This window comes from Danio rerio, chromosome 2, assembly GCF_049306965.1.
Source record: "Danio rerio strain Tuebingen ecotype United States chromosome 2, GRCz12tu, whole genome shotgun sequence".
Taxonomy (NCBI): domain Eukaryota; kingdom Metazoa; phylum Chordata; class Actinopteri; order Cypriniformes; family Danionidae; genus Danio; species Danio rerio.
The window spans coordinates 5,132,769-5,151,859 of record NC_133177.1 but is presented as its reverse complement, the minus strand read 5'-3'; the positions used below and the strand labels follow the sequence as shown (position 1 = coordinate 5,151,859).

Here is a 19,091-nt window from a genome sequence, read left to right as displayed (position 1 = left end):
CTTTATAATCATAAATAGCTAAAATGGTAACACTTTACATAAAGCGGGTGTTCATAAGACTGTCACTAACCTTTATAATCATGACTAAATAAAATAGTAACACTTTAGTTAAAGAGGTTGTTTATAAGGCTGTTATGAAATCTTAATAATCACGAATAACTAAAATGGTAAAACTTTACTTGAAGAGGGTGTTCATAAGACTGTCATGAACCCTTTAAAATCATGAATAGCTAAAATTGTAACACTTTACTTAAAGCGGGTGTTCATAAGACTGTCACTAACCTTTTTAATCATGAATAGCTAAAATGGTAAACTTTACTTTAAGGTGGTGTTCATAAGACTGTCCCAAAACCTTTATAATCATGAATGACACATCTTGAGTATATGGAGATTTTATGCATGCATATAACATTGGCCATTTGCTCAGCAACATTGTTTGAGAGCTCTTTATGACATCTTGACAAACAAAACGTCTTTTTCTTTATCATGACAACCTGAGATTACCATGATAGCATAGCTTATTGTATCATAAGTCTGTCCTAAACACAATTGTCATGTCATAACAGCATCATTAATGGTTTTTATTGACGTTAGCTAGTTGTACAAATTGAATAGGTCATTACAATGTTGTTAAATGTCATTAAATATACATTTTTAAATATATAACATAGTATTGTAAAATAGTTTGACAGAGTATTGACAATTTTACTGAGACATTTTGATGTCAAATTCAGTTTGTTCCACTGAAAAAAAAAATGATCAGAAAAATATTCCAGACACAATTTTAATGGCTTCATGACTATTATGTTTATGACAGATTTATGACATTCCTAATGTTAGCGCTACAAAAACCATTATACATGGCAAAGCATCAATTCCTATTACTTGTACATTTGAATGCCTTCTAGCTTGTTTTGGGACATTGTATTAAGATTTAGCAGCTTTAACATGCCTAAAATATTATCAATAAAGCACCACAGAGCTACAGTTTCCATTGAAATGAATACAGTTCTAATCATAACAATCATTAAAACTATTTCAGATTGCATGATGTTTGCATGTTTATCATGAGTTGATTTCTGATGTATTAAAATGCTCTTTCGTAGGTCCATCTTGGCACTGGTGACCCTTACACTCCAGGTTTCCCTTCATTCAATCATACCCAGTTTCCACCAGCTCAGTCTTCCGGCTTGCCCAGCATCCCAGCACAAACCATCACCACCAAACAGGCTTCTGAGATCATGAGGTGCATTATTATTCTCATTCTTTCCATTTACTTTCACTGTTGTTGTTACTGATATATCATTTAGTATTCCTATTGCATGTACTTCGAGCTGGGCACTTGTGTTTGTTCATTCATTTTCCTTTGGCTTAGTATTTTCTATAGTATTTGTTTTTCATACTATGTAAAACAATGGTTACACGTCTTTAGAGCAATTTTTTAAAACACTTAAGAAGATAGTTTGAAGAAAGCTAAAAACCTGTAATCATTGACTTCCATAATATTTGTTTTTCATACGATGTAAGTCTATGGTTACATGTCTTTATAATCCTTCTCAAAAACACTAAAGAAGATAATTTGAAGAATGCTAAGAACTGGTAACCATTGATTTCCATGGTATTTATTTTTCATACTATGCAAGTCAATGGTTACACATCTTAAGAGCACCAAAGAAGATAATTTGCTAAAAACCTGTAACCATTGACTTCCATAGCATTTGTTTTTCATGCTATGGAAGTCAATGGTTACATGTCTTTAGAACATTTCTTTAGAGCACTAAAGAAGATAATTTGAAGAATGCTAAAAACCTGTAACCACTGACTTCCATAGTATTTATTTTTCATACTATGTAAGTCAATGGTTACACACCTTCATAACCCTTCCTAAGAACACTAAAGAAGATAATTTGAAGAATGCTAAAAACCTGTAACCATTGACTTTCATAGTATTTGTTTTTCATATTATGTAAGACAATGGTTACACATCTTTAGAACATTTCTTTTAAACACTTGAGAAGATAGTTGCAAGAATGCTAAAAACCTGAAATCATTGACTTCCATAATATTTGTTTTTCATACTATGTAAGTCAATGGTTACACATCTTTAGGGCGCTTCTTAAGAACACTAAAGAAGATGATTTGCTAAAAACCTGTAACCATTGACTTTCATAGCATTTGTTTTTCATGCTATGGAAGTCAATGGTTACATGTCTTTAGAACATTTCTTTAGAGCACTAAAGAAGATCATTTGAAGAATGCTAAAAACCTGTAACCATTGACTTCTATAATATTTGTGTTTCATACTAAGTAAGTCAATGGTTACACATTTTCAGAACATTTATTTAAAACACTTAAGAAGGTAATTTGAAGAAAGTAAAAAACTGGTAACCATTGACTTCCATAGTATTTATTTTTCATACTATGTAAGTCAATGGTTACACATCTTTAGGGCGCTTCTAAAGAACAGTAAAGAAGATAATTTGCTAAAAACCTGTAACCATTGACTTCCATAGCATTTGTTTTTCATGCTATGGAAGTCAATGGTCACATGTCTTTTAAAACATTTCTTTAGGACACTAAAGAAGCTGATTTGAAGATTATTAAAAACCTGTAACCATTGACTTACATAGTATAAAAAATAAATACTATGGAAGTCAATGGTTACAGGTTTTGAGCTTTCTTCAAAGTATATTTCTTTGTGTTCAACAGAAGACAGAAACTCAAACAGGTTTGGAACGAGTAAAGAGGGAGTAAATGATGACATTATCCCTTTAAGATGCAAGTGATATTGTGGGGTTTCCATATCATGTATGAAAAAGCACTTAAAGCGCTACCCCCTGTCATCAGAAATGTTTGTTATGGGTTTCAGTGCTGACATATTTGTTCTCTTAACAGTAAGTTAGGTGGTCGAAGTTCCCCAAGAGAATGGAGTGATGGGATGCTCGCGGACACTCAGTACCTGCTCGGCGATAAAGATGACATCATCACAGTGGAAGTCAACAACGTCCTCGTTCAGAAAAAAATCCACAATGTGTTTGGAGTCATTAAAGGTTATTTGGATGCAGGTACTGTTTCCTGTTACACTATAAACAGATGTGTGAATTAAATGAATGGTTGATCCCATGCAGTCTCTAACCACTTGTTTTTGATTCTTTAGACCGCTATTTGGTGATCGGGGTCCAGAGAGATGCATGGGGTCCGGGATTTGCCCGAAGCACAGTTGGCACTAGTTTACTGGTGGAGTTGGCCAGAACTATCACAGACATGATCAAGAATGGTATGTTAGTAATGGCTTTTACAGTCATTGATTTCACAATTCTATATAATAAGACACGATATGTCATGTTTTGTTTAGCTGAAATATCTCTGTATTTATTTTGCTGACTTGTGTACTTGAAGAATGTTCAAATTTAGAGAAATATGCAATTTTAATTAGCAACCTTTCACTTAAAAGCCTTCCCTGTCTTCATACGACCATGCTAATATGTATTAAATGAAGACGACGACTCCCATGATTCCACACTCAGTCACGGTGTCTTCAAAATACACCTTTGTTTGTTGTGATTAAGCGCCCTCTAGTGGCAGAAATGACATATTGTCCCTTTGAAGGGATAGTTCACCCAAAAACCAAAATTTTTCTTACTATTTACTTACCTTTGAGTGGTTCTAAACCTTTGTTTCATTTTGCTAATGGACAAAAAGTAGGATTAAAAAAAAAAAAAAAAAAATTAGAAACCGGTAACCATTGACATACATTGAAGGAAAAACAACTACTATGGAATGACCTAATTTGACCTAACTTTCTGTTTTGGGTGAACTGTTCCTTTAATTAACTATAATGGTTATTCATTGGGAATAACTTAATGGTTTTAATTGCAACTGTCCTTTGCCAGATGGATTCAAACCAAAGAGGAGCATCGTTTTTGCAAGCTGGAGTGCTGGTGAATTTGGAGGTGTCGGAGCCACAGAGTGGTTGGAGGTTTGATTGCAATGTTGTCAGCAAATGCTTTACCAGAACAAGATCAAACACAATCAGAAAATAAGTACACTACCTGACAAAAGTCTTGTCATTGATCCCAGTTGAAAGAGCAGCAAATAATAACTTGACTTCTTGTTGATCATTTGGAAAAGTGGCAGAAGGTGGATTTTCCTGATGAATCATCTGTTGAACTGCATCCCAGTCATCACAAATACTGCAGAAGACTAGTAGTATTAGTACTAGTAGTGGGTACTACTACTGGAACCCACATGGGCCCATAATTCTCATAGAAATCAGTCAAGTTTGGTGAAGAAAAAAATCATGGTTTGGGGTTACATTCAGTATGGGGGTGGATGGCAACATCAACAGCCTGAGGTATCAAGACATTTGTGCTGCCCATTACATTACAAACCACAGGAGAGGGCAAATTCTTCACCAGGATAGCGCTCCTTCTCATACTTCAGCCTCCACATCAAAGCTCCTGAAGGCAAAGAAGGTCAAGGTGCTCTAGGATTGGCCAGTCCAGTCACCAGATATGAACATTATTGAGCATGTCTGAGGTAAGATGAAGGAGGAGGCATTGAAGGTGAATCCAGAGAATCTTGAAGAACTCTAAGAGTCCTGCAAGAACGCTTTCTTGGCCGTTCCAGATGACTTTATTAATCAGTGATTTGAGTCATTGCAGAGATGTGTGGATGCAGTCCTCCAAACTCATGATGGAGTCGTACACTATACACTATATTCATTCTTTCTCCACTGCAGCATGACTTTATATTCTATACTGGACATTATTTCTGTTAAGTCTAGTTATTATTTGGTTGTTTCTAAAAATGGATAGGCGACAAGACTTTTGTCAGATAGTGTATCTATAAAACAGTATTAAAAATGCATATAAAATATCGTTATATTTTATTTTAATAAAAGGCAAAAGTTATTGACATTGGGATATTATGTTTAATTAGGGTTGTTAATGCAGTTTGGGAGAACATTTTTATTATGATTTGTTTATGTTGTTATTTTTAATAATAATATTAATAATATTAATTATAACAATGTTTTTAAGTTTGACACTATATGTATAATTAACAGTGATAGTCATTCGTTCTTTTATTTATTTATTTTATTTTTGTTGTTTTTTTGTGCAAAATTTAAAATCTTAAATTTTGTTCTGTGTGATTTTAAAAAGGTCTAAAAAATGCAAGATACCCTGCTGTACTGTACGTAATTAATAGAACTCATTTGTTTTTTTTTCGTTTTGTACCCACAGGGTTACCTGAATTCTTTGAATTTGAAGATGTTTTCTTACATCAGCCTCGATGACCTCATCTCAGGTTTGTGAGAAGTCATGTCTTGAAGATCTGATTATAGCCCCCTCTTGACTGTGATCATCTGGTGTTTCTCTTTAGGTTCGGACTCTTTCAAAGCTGCTGCCAGTCCACTGCTGTATGATTTACTGGAGAGCACAATGAAGCAGGTGAGCTTCCACACATGCTCAATATTAGCCGTTTGGCGTGTTTTATCTGTTCTATAAAGAGAAATAACCTTTTTATTTGTCATCATACAGGTCTCATCTCCAACCGATTCAACCAAATCCTTGCATGAACAGTTTGCAGGATCCAACTGGGAGAAGTCTGTGTACGTCTGTCACACATTACTCTCATTTTCAGCTTTATTATTTGTATTACGTGTGACCCGTGACCCTCAAACCAGTTTTTTATTTTCTTTTGCACGGGTATATTCATTCATTCATTCATTCATTTTTCTTTGGCTTAGTTCCTTTATTCATCAGGGGTCGCCACAAGGAATGAACAGCCAACTTATCCAGCATACGTTTTACACATCGAATGCCCTTCCAGCTGCAACCCAGTAATGGGAAACACCCATACACTCTCACAATTCAATTCACCTATAGCGCATGTGTTTAAACTGTGGGGGAAACCGGGGCACCCGGAGGAAACCCACGCCAACATGGGGAGCACATGCAAACTCCACACAGAAATGCCAACTGGCCTAGCAAGGACTCGAACCAGGGACCTTCTTGCTGTGAGGCGACAGTACTAACCACTAAGCCACAATGTCGCCCTGCACGGGTATATTTTTGGCAATAATCAAAAATACATGATCAATTTTTCCTCTATTGTAAAAATCTTTAGAATTTTAGGTAAAGATCAGACTTCTTAAAGACATTTTGTAAATTTTCTTAATTTAAATAAATCATAACGTCATTTTTGATTAGTATTATAAATTTAGCTAATCACCTTTTTTAGACAACTCGAAAGGTGATTTTCTCAATATTTTAATTTCTTTTTTCAAATGCTTAGATTTCAGATATCAAATAGTTTTATCTCAGCTAAATATTGTCCTGACAATCCATACATTAATAGAAATATGTATTTTTACTGCTTTCAGTTAATCTATTACATTAATTTAAAAATAAAATGTACACTTTTTTTACTGGTTTTGTGGTTCAGGGTCACATTTACATACTATTGTTATAAAAAAGCTGAAACAACACATTTCTGGTGTTTAGGACAACTTAATTGCTTTCAATACACTTAAATTTTCATTTAAAATGTTAGTCACATTTATATACCATATTTAATGATATTTTATATAATTAACTTTACATTATTTAATATATATATATATATCAGTATGATTATTACATTTTTAAAAGTAAGCTTCTCCTGCTCACTAAGGATTAATCAAAAATCCAGTACAAATTGTAAAATTGTGGAAAGTTATTGCAAAAGTTATTATTATAAAATAACTGTTCAAAAGTAGTTTATAATTTAATTTAATAATTTATTCCAGTGATTTAAATGATGAATTTTCAGCTGGTGGTAGCTTAAATGGTAATAGTAATAAAAGCAATAATGATTGAAGTTATAATTTCTTTTAAAAATACATACAATAAGTAATATATAAAAATTAAGTTATTAAACTATAACTTAACAATGTAACAATTTTTTCACATTTAATAAATGGTGCCATGATGAACAATAATTTTCAAAAAAATAATAAAAATAGGCGCAGTAGGTAGTGCTGTCACCTCACAGCAAGAAGGTCGCTGGGTCGCTGGTTCGTGGTATATGTATATATATATGTATATATATATATATATATATATATATATATATATATATATATATATATATATATATATATATATATATATATATATATATATGTGTGTGTGTGTGTGTGTGTGTGTGTGTGTGTGTGTTTATGTGTGTGTTTATGTGTGTGTGTGTATATATGTGTGTATGTATATACACACACACACACACACACATATATATGTTTGTGTGTGTGTGTGTGTGATCCTATATATATATATATATATATATATATATATATATATATATATATATATATATATATATATATATATATATATATATATATATATATATACACACACACACACAGTTGATGTCAGAATTATTAAACCCCCTGAATTATTACCCTCCCCTGTTTATTTATTTTTACAATTTCTGTTTAACGGAGAGTAGATTTTCTCAACACATTTATAAACATTATAGTTTTAATAACTCTATATAATAATATCTATAATAATTTCTAATAACTGATTTATTTTATCTTCACCATGATGACAGTAAATAATATTTGACTAGATGTTTTTCAAGACACTTCTATACAGCTTAAAGTGACATTTAAAGGCTTAACTAGGTTAATTAGGTTAACTAGGCAGGTTAGGGTAATTAGGCAAGTTATTGTATAACGATGGTTTGTTCTGTAGTTTATTGAAATTAAATTAGCTTAAAGGGGCTAATAATTTTGACCTTAAAATGGTGTTTAAAAAATTATTCTTATTATTGTTTATTCTTGCCAAGATAAAACAAACAAGACTTTTTCCAGAGGAAAAAATATTATTAGACATACTGTGTACATTTCCTTCCTCTGTTAAACATCATTTGGAAATATGTTATATATGACAAAAATCATTTGGAAATATGTAATATATGACTTCAACTTTATTTTTGTAATTATTAATTTATTTATTACATTTGTTTAACTTTAGTTTTATCAGTTCATGAATTTTTTAAAATATGTATATATATATATTTTTTTATGTTAGTTTTAGTAATTTTACTACTTCACTATAAAAAAGTAAAATTTTATTTCAGTAAGATGACCAGGCAACTCTTGTAATTTTGATTTGTATTTTACTTTAATTAACTTTATTCAATTTATAGAAATACTTTTTAAAAGCTTTAATCAATAACAAAATTTTTAACATTTTTTTTTCCTCTCAGGATTGAGCCCATGGGTTTGTCTCACCCTTCCTATGCGTTCCAGACCTTCTCAGGCATCCCGTCACTGTCATTTCGATTTTTTACAGTGAGTCTTCTGTTTATTTCTGAAGATGCTCAAAATACATACATACAGCATGTTTTATTCTGAAATGAAACACCTGCCTCATCTGTTACAGAATTCAAGGTTTTACCCGTTTGGTACATTCGAGGATACCAACCAGAATCTAGATCTGTTCACGTCCCGCAAGACTTTGGTGCTGGCCAAGGCGGCCGGTGAGGTGGCAGGACTGGTCACTCTTCGGCTGGTGCATGACCACTTGCTCAAGCTCAACGTGGCAAAGTACACCACCATCATCCGCAGCTACGTGTCCCAGATCAGGTCTAAAGTTGAATCACGCCAAATGGTGAGTTTGTATACGGCAGATGCAAACAGCTTTAACTTGGAGTTTGTTCTATCCATCTTATTTTTCACAAAAATGTGTGAAGACTTGCTGACTTTTAGCTGTATAAAAGAGATTACACTGCTTGATGTTGCAAACTGCTATTTTTGTATTATATTATTTATTTATGTATTTGATTTGACACATTCTGATTGTTGAAATGGTCTTTCTCACAAAACGCAAATGTGAGGCGCATCACTTAGGCTTTAAAAATTGTGTCCAATCATAATGTACAATGTTTATTTACAATGCTCGCTCACATTGATATTCTAGAAGTGAATAATCAAACAAAGTCTGACCATTGGCCTTTACGCTTGGAATTGTGGTCCTTCTGTTGACGTACTGTAAACCGGAGTGCTTCCATAGCAACTGTATATCAATAACCTTAGCCATGCTTCTCTGACTGTTAGTTTGGTATGATAGAATAATGCTCCGAATAAAGCCCTACTCAATATTCAGTTTGAGTACTAAAAGTTGGAAGTACATCAAAATACTGAAATAAATCTCATCAACTTCTGGTTCACACAGATTTTAATAAAAGTACCTCCTCTGCCATGTTTTTGTCCAACTAAAACAGTTGTCTTGTCGACTTGCTACTGTAAACAGAAGCTTGCAGTGCTTGTCTCACTGCTTTGGAACTGACATTGTTGAGTGGTGCTGTGTGCAAAACTTCACATTATTGTAACTTGACATGGCATTGTAAGAACGCGAGGAGCTGCAAGTCGTGAGTATAAAGGGTGCGTGTCCACCGATGCGCTTTTTCCTCAAGCTAAGTGTTTGTTTTCTGTTGGGTCCAAAAGTAGTGCTGAGTTATTTGAGCACCTCTACAGAAAAATCCAGCTTAAACCAGCCTAGGCTGGTTTTAGCTGGTTGACCAGCCTGGTTTTAGAGGGGTTTTGGCCATTTCCAGGCTGGTTTCCAGCCATTTCCAGCCTGGTCATAGCTGGTCAGGCTGGGAGATGACCATCTAAAACCAGCTATGTCCAGCTTAAACCAGGCTGGTCAAGCTGGTTTTAGCTGGATTTAGCTGGTCATTTTCCAGCCTGACCAGCAAGACCAGGCTGCAAATGGCTGGAAACCAGCATGGAAATGGCCAAAACCCCTTTAAAACCAGGCTTGTCAACCAGCTAAAACCAGCCTAGGCTGGTTTAAGCTGGATTTTTCAGCAGGGACTGCAGCATATGAGGCACTGAGCAGGTGTTTTACTTTCAGCGCTGAATGCTGCACCCATCATTGTCACTTTTGAGCTAGTCGCCCAATCACAGTGGAGGAGGGGTTGGACAATACCACGCAACTTGTAACAGTATATGGGGGACACTCATTATCATAGCAACCGACTGAAAAACCTGCTTCACTGCAAAAACATAGACAGCTGTGATAAAAACAAAACACCATTGGCTGTTTTTATAAAGGGGAGGGGCCTGTCTTCATATTTAAGTTGAGATTGTCAAATTCTGAATAAGAAATGCACATTTCAAGCACTTCAATGGACCTTTAACACATTCAGAGAAAAGAACTTGCTCTCTGATAGAGATACCTGTGAAGTACAGTAAGTTTTAATATTCTTTTGTATTTTATGTTAAAGTCTGGCCGCCTTCCTCCAACGTTGACAATGCAGTGGCTTCTGTCAGCTCAGGGTTCATATGATCGTGCTGCGAGCGCTCTTACTTCTGCCATCCGAAACAGCGATCTTGATGACATGGAGCAGTGTCGCATCATCAACAATCGCATTATGAGGGTAAGGAGCACTTGTCATGCCATTTCTGCTTTTCTGTAGTGACCTATGTTCTGTTGGAAAAGGATGGGATGGAACTAGCATGGTTTGTACGGGTGCTGGAAAAGGTTTTGAAGTTTGAAAGTGCTTTAATTTTGGAGAAAGTGCTTGGAAATGTAATTTTGTTGCTTTCGTATTGATTTATCTTACTAAATAGGTAAATACAGCTGGGAAAATAGGTATTGAACACGTCAACATATTTCTAAAGATGCTGTTGGCTTAATTTTCACTTGATGTTGGTAACAACTGAAGAAATCCAATTGAACACAAGAAGAAAGGAAAGTGTATGTTCGGCAGTGAAAGCCCAGACAGCAGCTGAAATCTCTCAGTAGTTCTTCAGCAATCCTCTGCCCTTCGTCATTGTAAATGAATATCGGCTCCTTCAGTCCAACGTCTACATTATCAGGATGATGAAGATGAAACCAGGGTGGACATTTCAGCAAGACAATGATCCAAAACACAGCCAAGGAAACTCTCAAAATGCTTTTAGAGAAAGACAATCAAGCCGTAGAATGGCCAAGCCAAACACTTGACCTGAACCCAATATAGAAAATACAAAATAAAGCTCGGATTTGATAGACCAGACCCACAGGACTATCAAGATTTTGGCACTCTGTTGAAGTCTGTTGAAAACTCACACCTCTAGTTGGGACCATTGCTTTTGTTTACATCTCTCAAAATGGTCTAAATCAAAAACTTTAACCATTTCCCTTTTACTGTTAGTTAGCTATGAAAATGATGCTCAAAAGAAAGCCCCGCCCTCTACTCAATATACAGTTTAAGTTGGAAGTACATCAAAATTCTGAAATAAAAGTTTCAGAAACTTCCGGTTCACGCAGACTTGTCTCTCAACACTATTCTCACCTCTGAGTTCTTCTGATTGCTCCATTGCTTTGGAACTGACATTTTTGGGTGGTGCTGCATGTAAAACTTGCAATCCTTTAAACTTGACATGGTGTCTTAAAAACATAAGGTGCTGCAAAAGTCATGAGTGTCCATCGAAGCGTTTTTTTCTTGAGCTGAGTGCTTGTTTTCTGTTGTCAATTGTAGTGCTGTGTTTTTTGAACACCTGCAGAATGATCCAAACCGCAGTCAAGGAAACTCTCAAATGCTTTCAGAGAAAGAAATTCAACCTGTAGAATGGCCCAGCCAATCACCTGATCCGAATCAGATAGAAAATACAAATTAATGCTAACCTTAACCCACAGGTGTCAAACTCAGTTCCAAAAGGGCCGCAGCTCTGCACAGTTTAGTTCTAACCCTAATTAAACACACCTAATTAAACAAACTAATTGAGTCCTTCAGGCTTGTTTGAAACCTACAGGTAAGTGTGTTGGAGCAGGGTTGGAACTAAACTGTGCAGGGCTTCGGCCCTCCAGGAATTGAGTTTGACATCCCTGCCCTAACTCATTGGATTGACAACACCCACGGGACCATCAACTCTGTTAAAGTTTGTGAAAAACTCACACCTGAGCAATTCATGTGACTTCATTCTCCATATGAGAGCCATCTTTAAGCCACCACCATTAAAAAAGCCTTTTATATGAGGTAATAATTATGATTCTGTAGTTCAGTACTTTATTTTCGTGTCATTCCACTGGTAATACACGTAATTCATTTTACAGATTTTTACAAATTTTTTATTTTATTTATCGGTTGGAATTGTTTTTTTTCCCCTGAAATCTAGTTCAATTCCTATGTCAACCGCTCCTTTTGAACGAAAACATGACGTGTTCAATGCTTATTTCCCCCACTGTATTTGATTTACACAGTTGTCTTGTGAAACAATGTTCATATTAAAGGAAGGAGTTGTGAAATGGAAATGATTCTCTGCTCACGTTCGCACGTTGTGTCTATTTTAAGGTGGAAGGCAGTCTGCTCTCTCCATACGTGTCTCCCCGTCAGACTCTGTTCCGGCACATTCTGCTGGGCTCCGGCTCGCACACACTGGCAGCTCTGCTGGATCACCTCGAAGCCATTAAAGGAGGCCTGGAATCTGCTGACATCGACCAGTTCAAGAACCAGTTCGCTCTCGCCACCTGGACCATCCAGGGCTGTGCCAATGCGTTGGCAGGGGAAGTCTGGGATTTGGATAATCAAATTTAGCTTCAGCTCACCTCTTTAGGTTTACAACTGTTTTCCATCAGTCAAGACAATACAAACAAAATGATATTGGTGCTCTATTTACATGAATTTTATGGTTAGGTTTAGCTCACTATTTAAAGCAGTAGTTGACCAAAACGTTATTAAAATTTATCAAGAATTCAAGAATTTATTCTGTGGTACACAAAATAAGGATCATTTGAATGTACTAGTTGCTGTTTTCCAAGAAGTTACCTAAGCTTTCAAGCTTCAAAATTGCGTAACTTATTATCAAAGTAGTTTATATCATTAATTTGTCCTCTAAACATAAATATGTTTCTTTTTAAATGAGGTCAATGTACAAAAAAGCTGGTTAAGTATGTCCCTTTACAGTAGTCTACCGTATTTAACATTTGAAGAGAATCAAAAGTGTTTATCGAAATTGTCCTATTACAAGAAATGGGTGTTGTGAAATTGTATTGGAACATTTTCGATTAAAAGGTTTTGGTCCACTTCAAATGTTGACTACTGTAGTTTATTAAATCAAAAGTTTCGGTCTCAACAGTATTTATTTATAAAAATAAAAATAGGCTTAAGTTAGACAATCAAAGCTGCGTCCGAAATCATACACTACTCAAATAGTTACTACATTTGAATTTGAATATTGACTTCACAACCTTTAGAAAAGTACGCTCTATATAGTATGAAATAGGGCTGGGCCAATTATTGACATTATATCGCGATAAAATTCATGTCAATAACAATGATAAGCTCTTGACTTTTTTTACTCTATTTTAATCCAAGAGCCAATCACACAGCAGAAATGTGCAACAATGGGAAAAGTGTGTCTATATTATCGGCCAAAAATGTGTTATGCCATTTATTGCACCCTCTAATTTTTGCGGCTTCTGCCATTGTTGGGGTGCTCTTTGGAAGCATTAACAACTTCTATCGAAATATATATTGTTATCGTTCAATATGGAAAATATTGAATTTTTGCCATATCGCCCAGCCCTAGTATGAATGCGTCTAGTATGAATGGAATTGGGACGTACTACATCCGCTAGTTAGCATTCACATGACCTACCCACGTCTCTTCACTCCCATTTCAGAAATTCTATCACGCAGTATAATAGGATAGCGTAGCGTCCATTGGATGCACAATACAAAATCTTGCCGGAAGTAGTAGTTACTTTGTTTTTAGTCCAAATACCAAAGAGATGTGTAAATCAAGAAGCATTTTCTAGACAAGCAAATCATATTGTCTTGTTTTAAGAAATAATATGCTAAAATAAACAGATTTTTCCCCCTTAAAACATGCAAAAAATCTGCCAATGGGGTAAGCTAAATAATCTTGTTTTTCCTTTGGGTATAAGATTATTTTGCTTACCTTATTGGTAGATTATGTTGCTTGTTTTGTCAAACAAATCACTTAATTTTGGTTTATTATTTATTAAAACAAGACATTATGATTTGCTTGTCTATAAAATGCATCTTGATTGATGAATTTTGAGATTTTCGGACATAAAAACAAGAAAAAAAATTTAAGAAAAGCATATTTTGAATCTTCATCATTTTTTCAAATACTTTGAATTCAGACATACTACACAGCTCGTGTACTGTTTTACACATAGGGAAGTATGCAATTTTGGACGCAGCCTCGGCCAGTGACATTATAAATTTTCTAACCAAGCACAGTATTTTTCCAATTTTCCAGCGGGATACACTTATTCAGGAGCATTTCCAATCAGGTCTGTAAGGTAATAGAAAAACGCTTCCTGTATTTATTAGTATTTATTAGTTTTTTTTTATTTATCAGTGACAAGGATCACTATAAATAGCATTTTGTAACGCCTTTTTTAACAAATGTATAATTATCGGAAGCAGTGCCTTCCATAATTATGACAGTTATACTGTCGACATATGAAAGCAGCATCTGCTATGGAGAAAACCTTGTTTTCAAAAGCCGTGACCAGAGACTGACACATATTCTTTCTTTAATCTATTACAAGCTATTTTCAGAAAGTGACTGGTGTCTTGTAGTCCTCATGAACATGGGTATTTTAAAAAACACACTTTTTTCTGCTGTTTGTCTATATAATTGTGTAACTGTATTGACTGATACCGAACCATGTGGTTGTGAACACTACGATTGGAGTTCTCGAACCATAACTAGGGATGGCCGACGTGAAACTGACGTTTCGACACGCTGTCGAGATCAGGAAGCGAAAGTGTTTTAAAACACCTCACCGAAGCATGATCTGAAACACATAGGTCACATGACTGAAATATTTCGAAACACCAGGTCACATGACTAAAGCGATTTAAATCATCATTCATTTCAGAAGCGCTTTAAGACCAGGCGAATCCGCATTTGACTGACTGGGTCGGAAAAAAAACGATTTCATGTAGCCTAGTAGAGTAACTGTGCAGCAAATGTATCGCGTTCAAATTCCAACTTGTACATATACTCTAAAATGATGACGTGATGTATTTTAATAAGGTTACTTTTTTATGATCAAAACAAGAAATATTTATTCGCAAAGTGTTTATTCGTTAAATGTTAAAACAAAACATGTTACAAGAACAGAGCATTTAAAAACTAACATCTATAGCTGCATCACCCTGGATTCGAACTTCACTAAATCACTTGAAACCTCAACTCTAAAACGTGGAGTATAATTCCTTAATTTACGCAATGCATAAAAAGCAATACACAAATGACCACTAGGTGTCACTGTAGAGAGGAGTTTCATAACGTTTCGAAGCTTCGACATATTTGCTTCGAATGTTTCAGTGTTTCATGAAGCCTCGGTTTGCCCACCACTACCCATAACATCAGCATGCGTGCTGTTTTCTCCTTTCTGATTGGCCAACACGGCTGAGTTCACACCAATCGCAAAAGACGCGAAGGAGGTAAATTCCGAACATTTACGAGAAACACACCACTGTATTTCATGTCATTAACAACGCAGGACACCAATCATCTTTAGTGTTGTCACGATACTGGAATTCGATACTAATCGGTACTGGAGTTTTTAAAACATCCCTTTCCTGCTAACATTTGAGCGCATTCTCAAACAGCGCTGATTTGCTATTATGTTCACGTGTTTAACAGAAATGACTGTGATTGGCCGTGAAGGCCATCAGCGGTAAGTTTGGTGAACTGATGACCTTCACGGCCAATCACAATCCTTTCTGTTGAGCATGTAAACACAATGGCAAATCAGCGCTGTTTAAGAACACACTGAACAACGCTCGAATGTTAGTGGGAAATAAACGTTTTTAAAATTTCAGTACCGATTAGTATCGAATTCCAGTATCGTGGCAAAACTAAGTTCTCATGTTTGCATCGACTTGTATGCGATTACGAAAATGTTTAATTCCTTGTTATTGCGGTGTCAATGTCGCCCCCTATTGGTTCAGCGTACCCTTTAACATGCATCACAGTGCGTTTTCATGTCGACTGAGATTTTATTTAAATTGAAAGCGGGAAAAATTCGGTTTATAAAAATACCCATGTGTATAGTCTCTGGGATCCTCCTTTTGAATCAATGTTGTACCTGATCCAGAATCATTATCGGGAGCAGTGTCTTCCATAATGCGAAGAAGATGATGGTAGTTTTTGCCTACCGATGTGTTGATATCGAGGGCAGTGCCCCTCATATTTCACTGTGGCGTGGATGTAATTATCGGGAACAGTGTTTCCCATGATGATGTACAAATCGTCTGTATTCACACACTCTTGCCATACTATAGTTCTCTGTTGTGAGTCAGTTTCTCATTACCGATCAAGCGCTGTTGCCTTCTTCTGCCTTGGATTGATCAAACATGGAGTGGAGACTCCATAAGATCCTCTTATAAGCTTCTAGAAGATTCTGTTCTGTTCTATAATTATTATTATCATTCGGTTTTCGTATTTTGTTTGTTTCTGGTGCAGTATCGACTTATTTGTGCCTTGTAGATTAAGATGAAGCTTACCTCTTTTCTCTGTGTGTATTTAACTTCCGCCAGATTGTATTGATCTCCATCAAACAGAGTAAGTTGTGAAGCTGTTTAGCCTGTTGGATTTAAAGGGATAGTTCACCCCAAAATAAGACATTTTGCTGTCTTACGGCAATTTGTAACTTTGATTTTCCTATGAATTCATTTGATTACATTCCTACAGTTTTGTATGATTTGCTAATCTCTCAATGATGGGTTTTAGGGGATTTAGGGGTGGGGTTTGGTGCCACGCCTCATTTTTAAAATCATACATTTTTGTACGACTGAATTCATACAAATTAGCCACTAAACTGACAAAACTTCACATAGTTATGTTTCCTCTTGTGTTCAGGCTGCATATTTTCTCAATATTTACTCAAATTGAATAAAATGTATTTCTTTTTTAACACAAAACAAGATATTCTGAACAAAAGCAGCCATTGACACGTAATTAGAACCGAAAATACTACAGAAGCCACTGATGTTTTTGTTTATTTCCCCCATTGTTTAGTATATTATTGTGTTATTTAGTATATTATTGCTTTGAAACAAGCAGAGGAGGAGTAAATGATGACAGAATGCTCATTTTGGGGTAAAATATCTCTTTAATAATTCTCTAACGCCCCATTCACACGGGGCATCAGCTTCAACGCTTCTTATTCACTTTAAATAGGTGACGTCAGGCGTTACCCAATTGCATTGTGGATGAAAGCGTCAGCCAATCAGATTGCTGTATGCAAATACTTCAGCTCAGACAGTGGCCTATTGCTGACTAATTTTATTGGCTGACGCTGCTATGACGATCGCATTAGTCTCAACTTCAGACACGCCCTCTGTCAAGCGTTGACGCTGAAGCCCCGTGTGAACGGGGCGTAATGGTGCAGTTATATGATAGCAAGAGATGGTAAGATCCTATTAAGAGCTTCTAGAAGATTATTGTCTGTTCTGCTATTACTCGGTTTTCGTATTTTATTTCGTTCTGGTGCAGTATTGACTCATTTGTGCCTTGTAGATTTACCATTTGTTTTTCTTTCTTTTCTTTTTGTTCCTTTCTTTGTGTATTTAACTTTCCTCTGATTGTATTCATTTTCTTCAGAGTAAATTATGATGTTTTAATAAGGTAGTTCACCCAAAGATGGACATTTCCTCACACTGAAAGTTATAGTTCACCCAAAAATGAACATTTACTCACTATTTACTCCACCCTCAAATTTCTTTGTTCTGTTAAACGCAAAAGACGACATTTTAAAGAAATCTATAACCCCCTAATGTTTAGCTTTCTTTAAAATACCTTCATTTGTGTTCAGAAGAACAAAGAAGAGTGAGTAAATGATAGAATTAAAAAAATTTTGGTGAACTGTCCCTTTAATATTTCCCTAATGGTGCAGTTATATCCTGGCTGTCAGAAGAGAGATTAAAATAAGAGTTGTAGTTGAAAAATATTTATTTAACGAAAAAAAAAACACATATATGTAAAACGTTAAAGTATATATAGCTGGAACAGAAGCTATATTATGTGGAATATATAGAAATGAGAATTAAATATTATCCTTCAACGTCAGTTTCATGATTGTTTATAAATGCACATCTTGTCAAATGTTTCTAAAGCTTGCTGTTGCGTCGGTAGTGGCTTTATTGTAGACACACTTCATTTACTTCATGCACTGAATCTCAGTTTTATTTGATGTCTGCAAGTGATTAATAAAAAAGTTTGAACAAACTGGTTTAAAGTGTCAAGACTATTCTGTGACGTCCTAAACTCAGGAGTGAAGTATAGCAGTTCTCATCAATGATTACTGACAGAACTGACTGTAGAATTAATATTTTTCATTGCATGTTTAACCTCTAATTAATTTAAGACTAAATTCAGTGATTAATTGTATTCTTAGTCAGTGTGTCACCAATATTGACCAGGACATTTAACACTAAATTATTCAATTATCATTTGTTATCGTAGTCTGCATTTTTTAAATATTGAGAACATTTTAGACTAAATTATTCAATTATTATTTGTTATCTTAGTCTGTTTCTGAAAAACTGAAGGCATTTAAGACTAAATTATTCAATAAATTATTCAATTATCATTTGTATTGTTAGTCAGCGTGTCTCCAATATTGACCATGGCATTTAACACTAAATTATTCAATTATCATTTGTTATCTTAGTCTGCATTTTTTTAAATATTGAGAACATTTTAGACTAAATTATTCAATTATTATTTGTTATCTTAGTCTGTTTCTAAGAAACTGAAGGCATTTAAGACTAAATTATTCAATAACTTATTCAATTATCATTTGTTATCTTAGTCTGCGTTTTAAAAATATTGAGGACATTTAAGACTAAACTACAGTGTAAAAAAAAAATCATAATTTTACGGTTTATTTCCGGCAGCTGGGGTGCCGGAAAAAAAGTAAAATACCGGCTGTTAATTTACGTAAATTTACTGTAAAGTAAAAGAGGTTAAATGACAGAAATTTAATAGAAATTAAAATTAAAAGAAATTTCTGTAATTTAATGTTCGTTATTTTACAGTAAATTTCTGTAATTTAATG

At 34.9% G+C, this 19,091-nt stretch overlaps 1 protein-coding gene across 2 annotated transcripts in view; it reads left to right on the top strand.

The window, feature by feature from the left end:
- tfr1a (transferrin receptor 1a) overlaps positions 1–18,263 on the top strand; it is a 30,869-nt gene extending 12,606 nt beyond the window's left edge. Inside the window, exons 8-18 of one of the 2 annotated variants that reach the window (XM_005163666.6) lie at positions 1,107–1,246; positions 2,896–3,065; positions 3,158–3,277; positions 3,894–3,979; positions 5,247–5,310; positions 5,386–5,453; positions 5,544–5,614; positions 8,260–8,344; positions 8,436–8,663; positions 10,285–10,437; positions 12,337–18,263. In XM_005163666.6, the coding sequence (XP_005163723.1) occupies positions 1,107–1,246; positions 2,896–3,065; positions 3,158–3,277; positions 3,894–3,979; positions 5,247–5,310; positions 5,386–5,453; positions 5,544–5,614; positions 8,260–8,344; positions 8,436–8,663; positions 10,285–10,437; positions 12,337–12,579 (1,428 nt within the window). In that variant the 3' untranslated portion in view covers positions 12,580–18,263. The remainder of the gene's footprint in view (positions 1–1,106; positions 1,247–2,895; positions 3,066–3,157; positions 3,278–3,893; positions 3,980–5,246; positions 5,311–5,385; positions 5,454–5,543; positions 5,615–8,259; positions 8,345–8,435; positions 8,664–10,284; positions 10,438–12,336) is intronic. The other variant, NM_001009917.1, reaches the window with a different exon arrangement.
- The last annotated feature ends 828 nt before the right edge of the window (positions 18,264–19,091 follow it).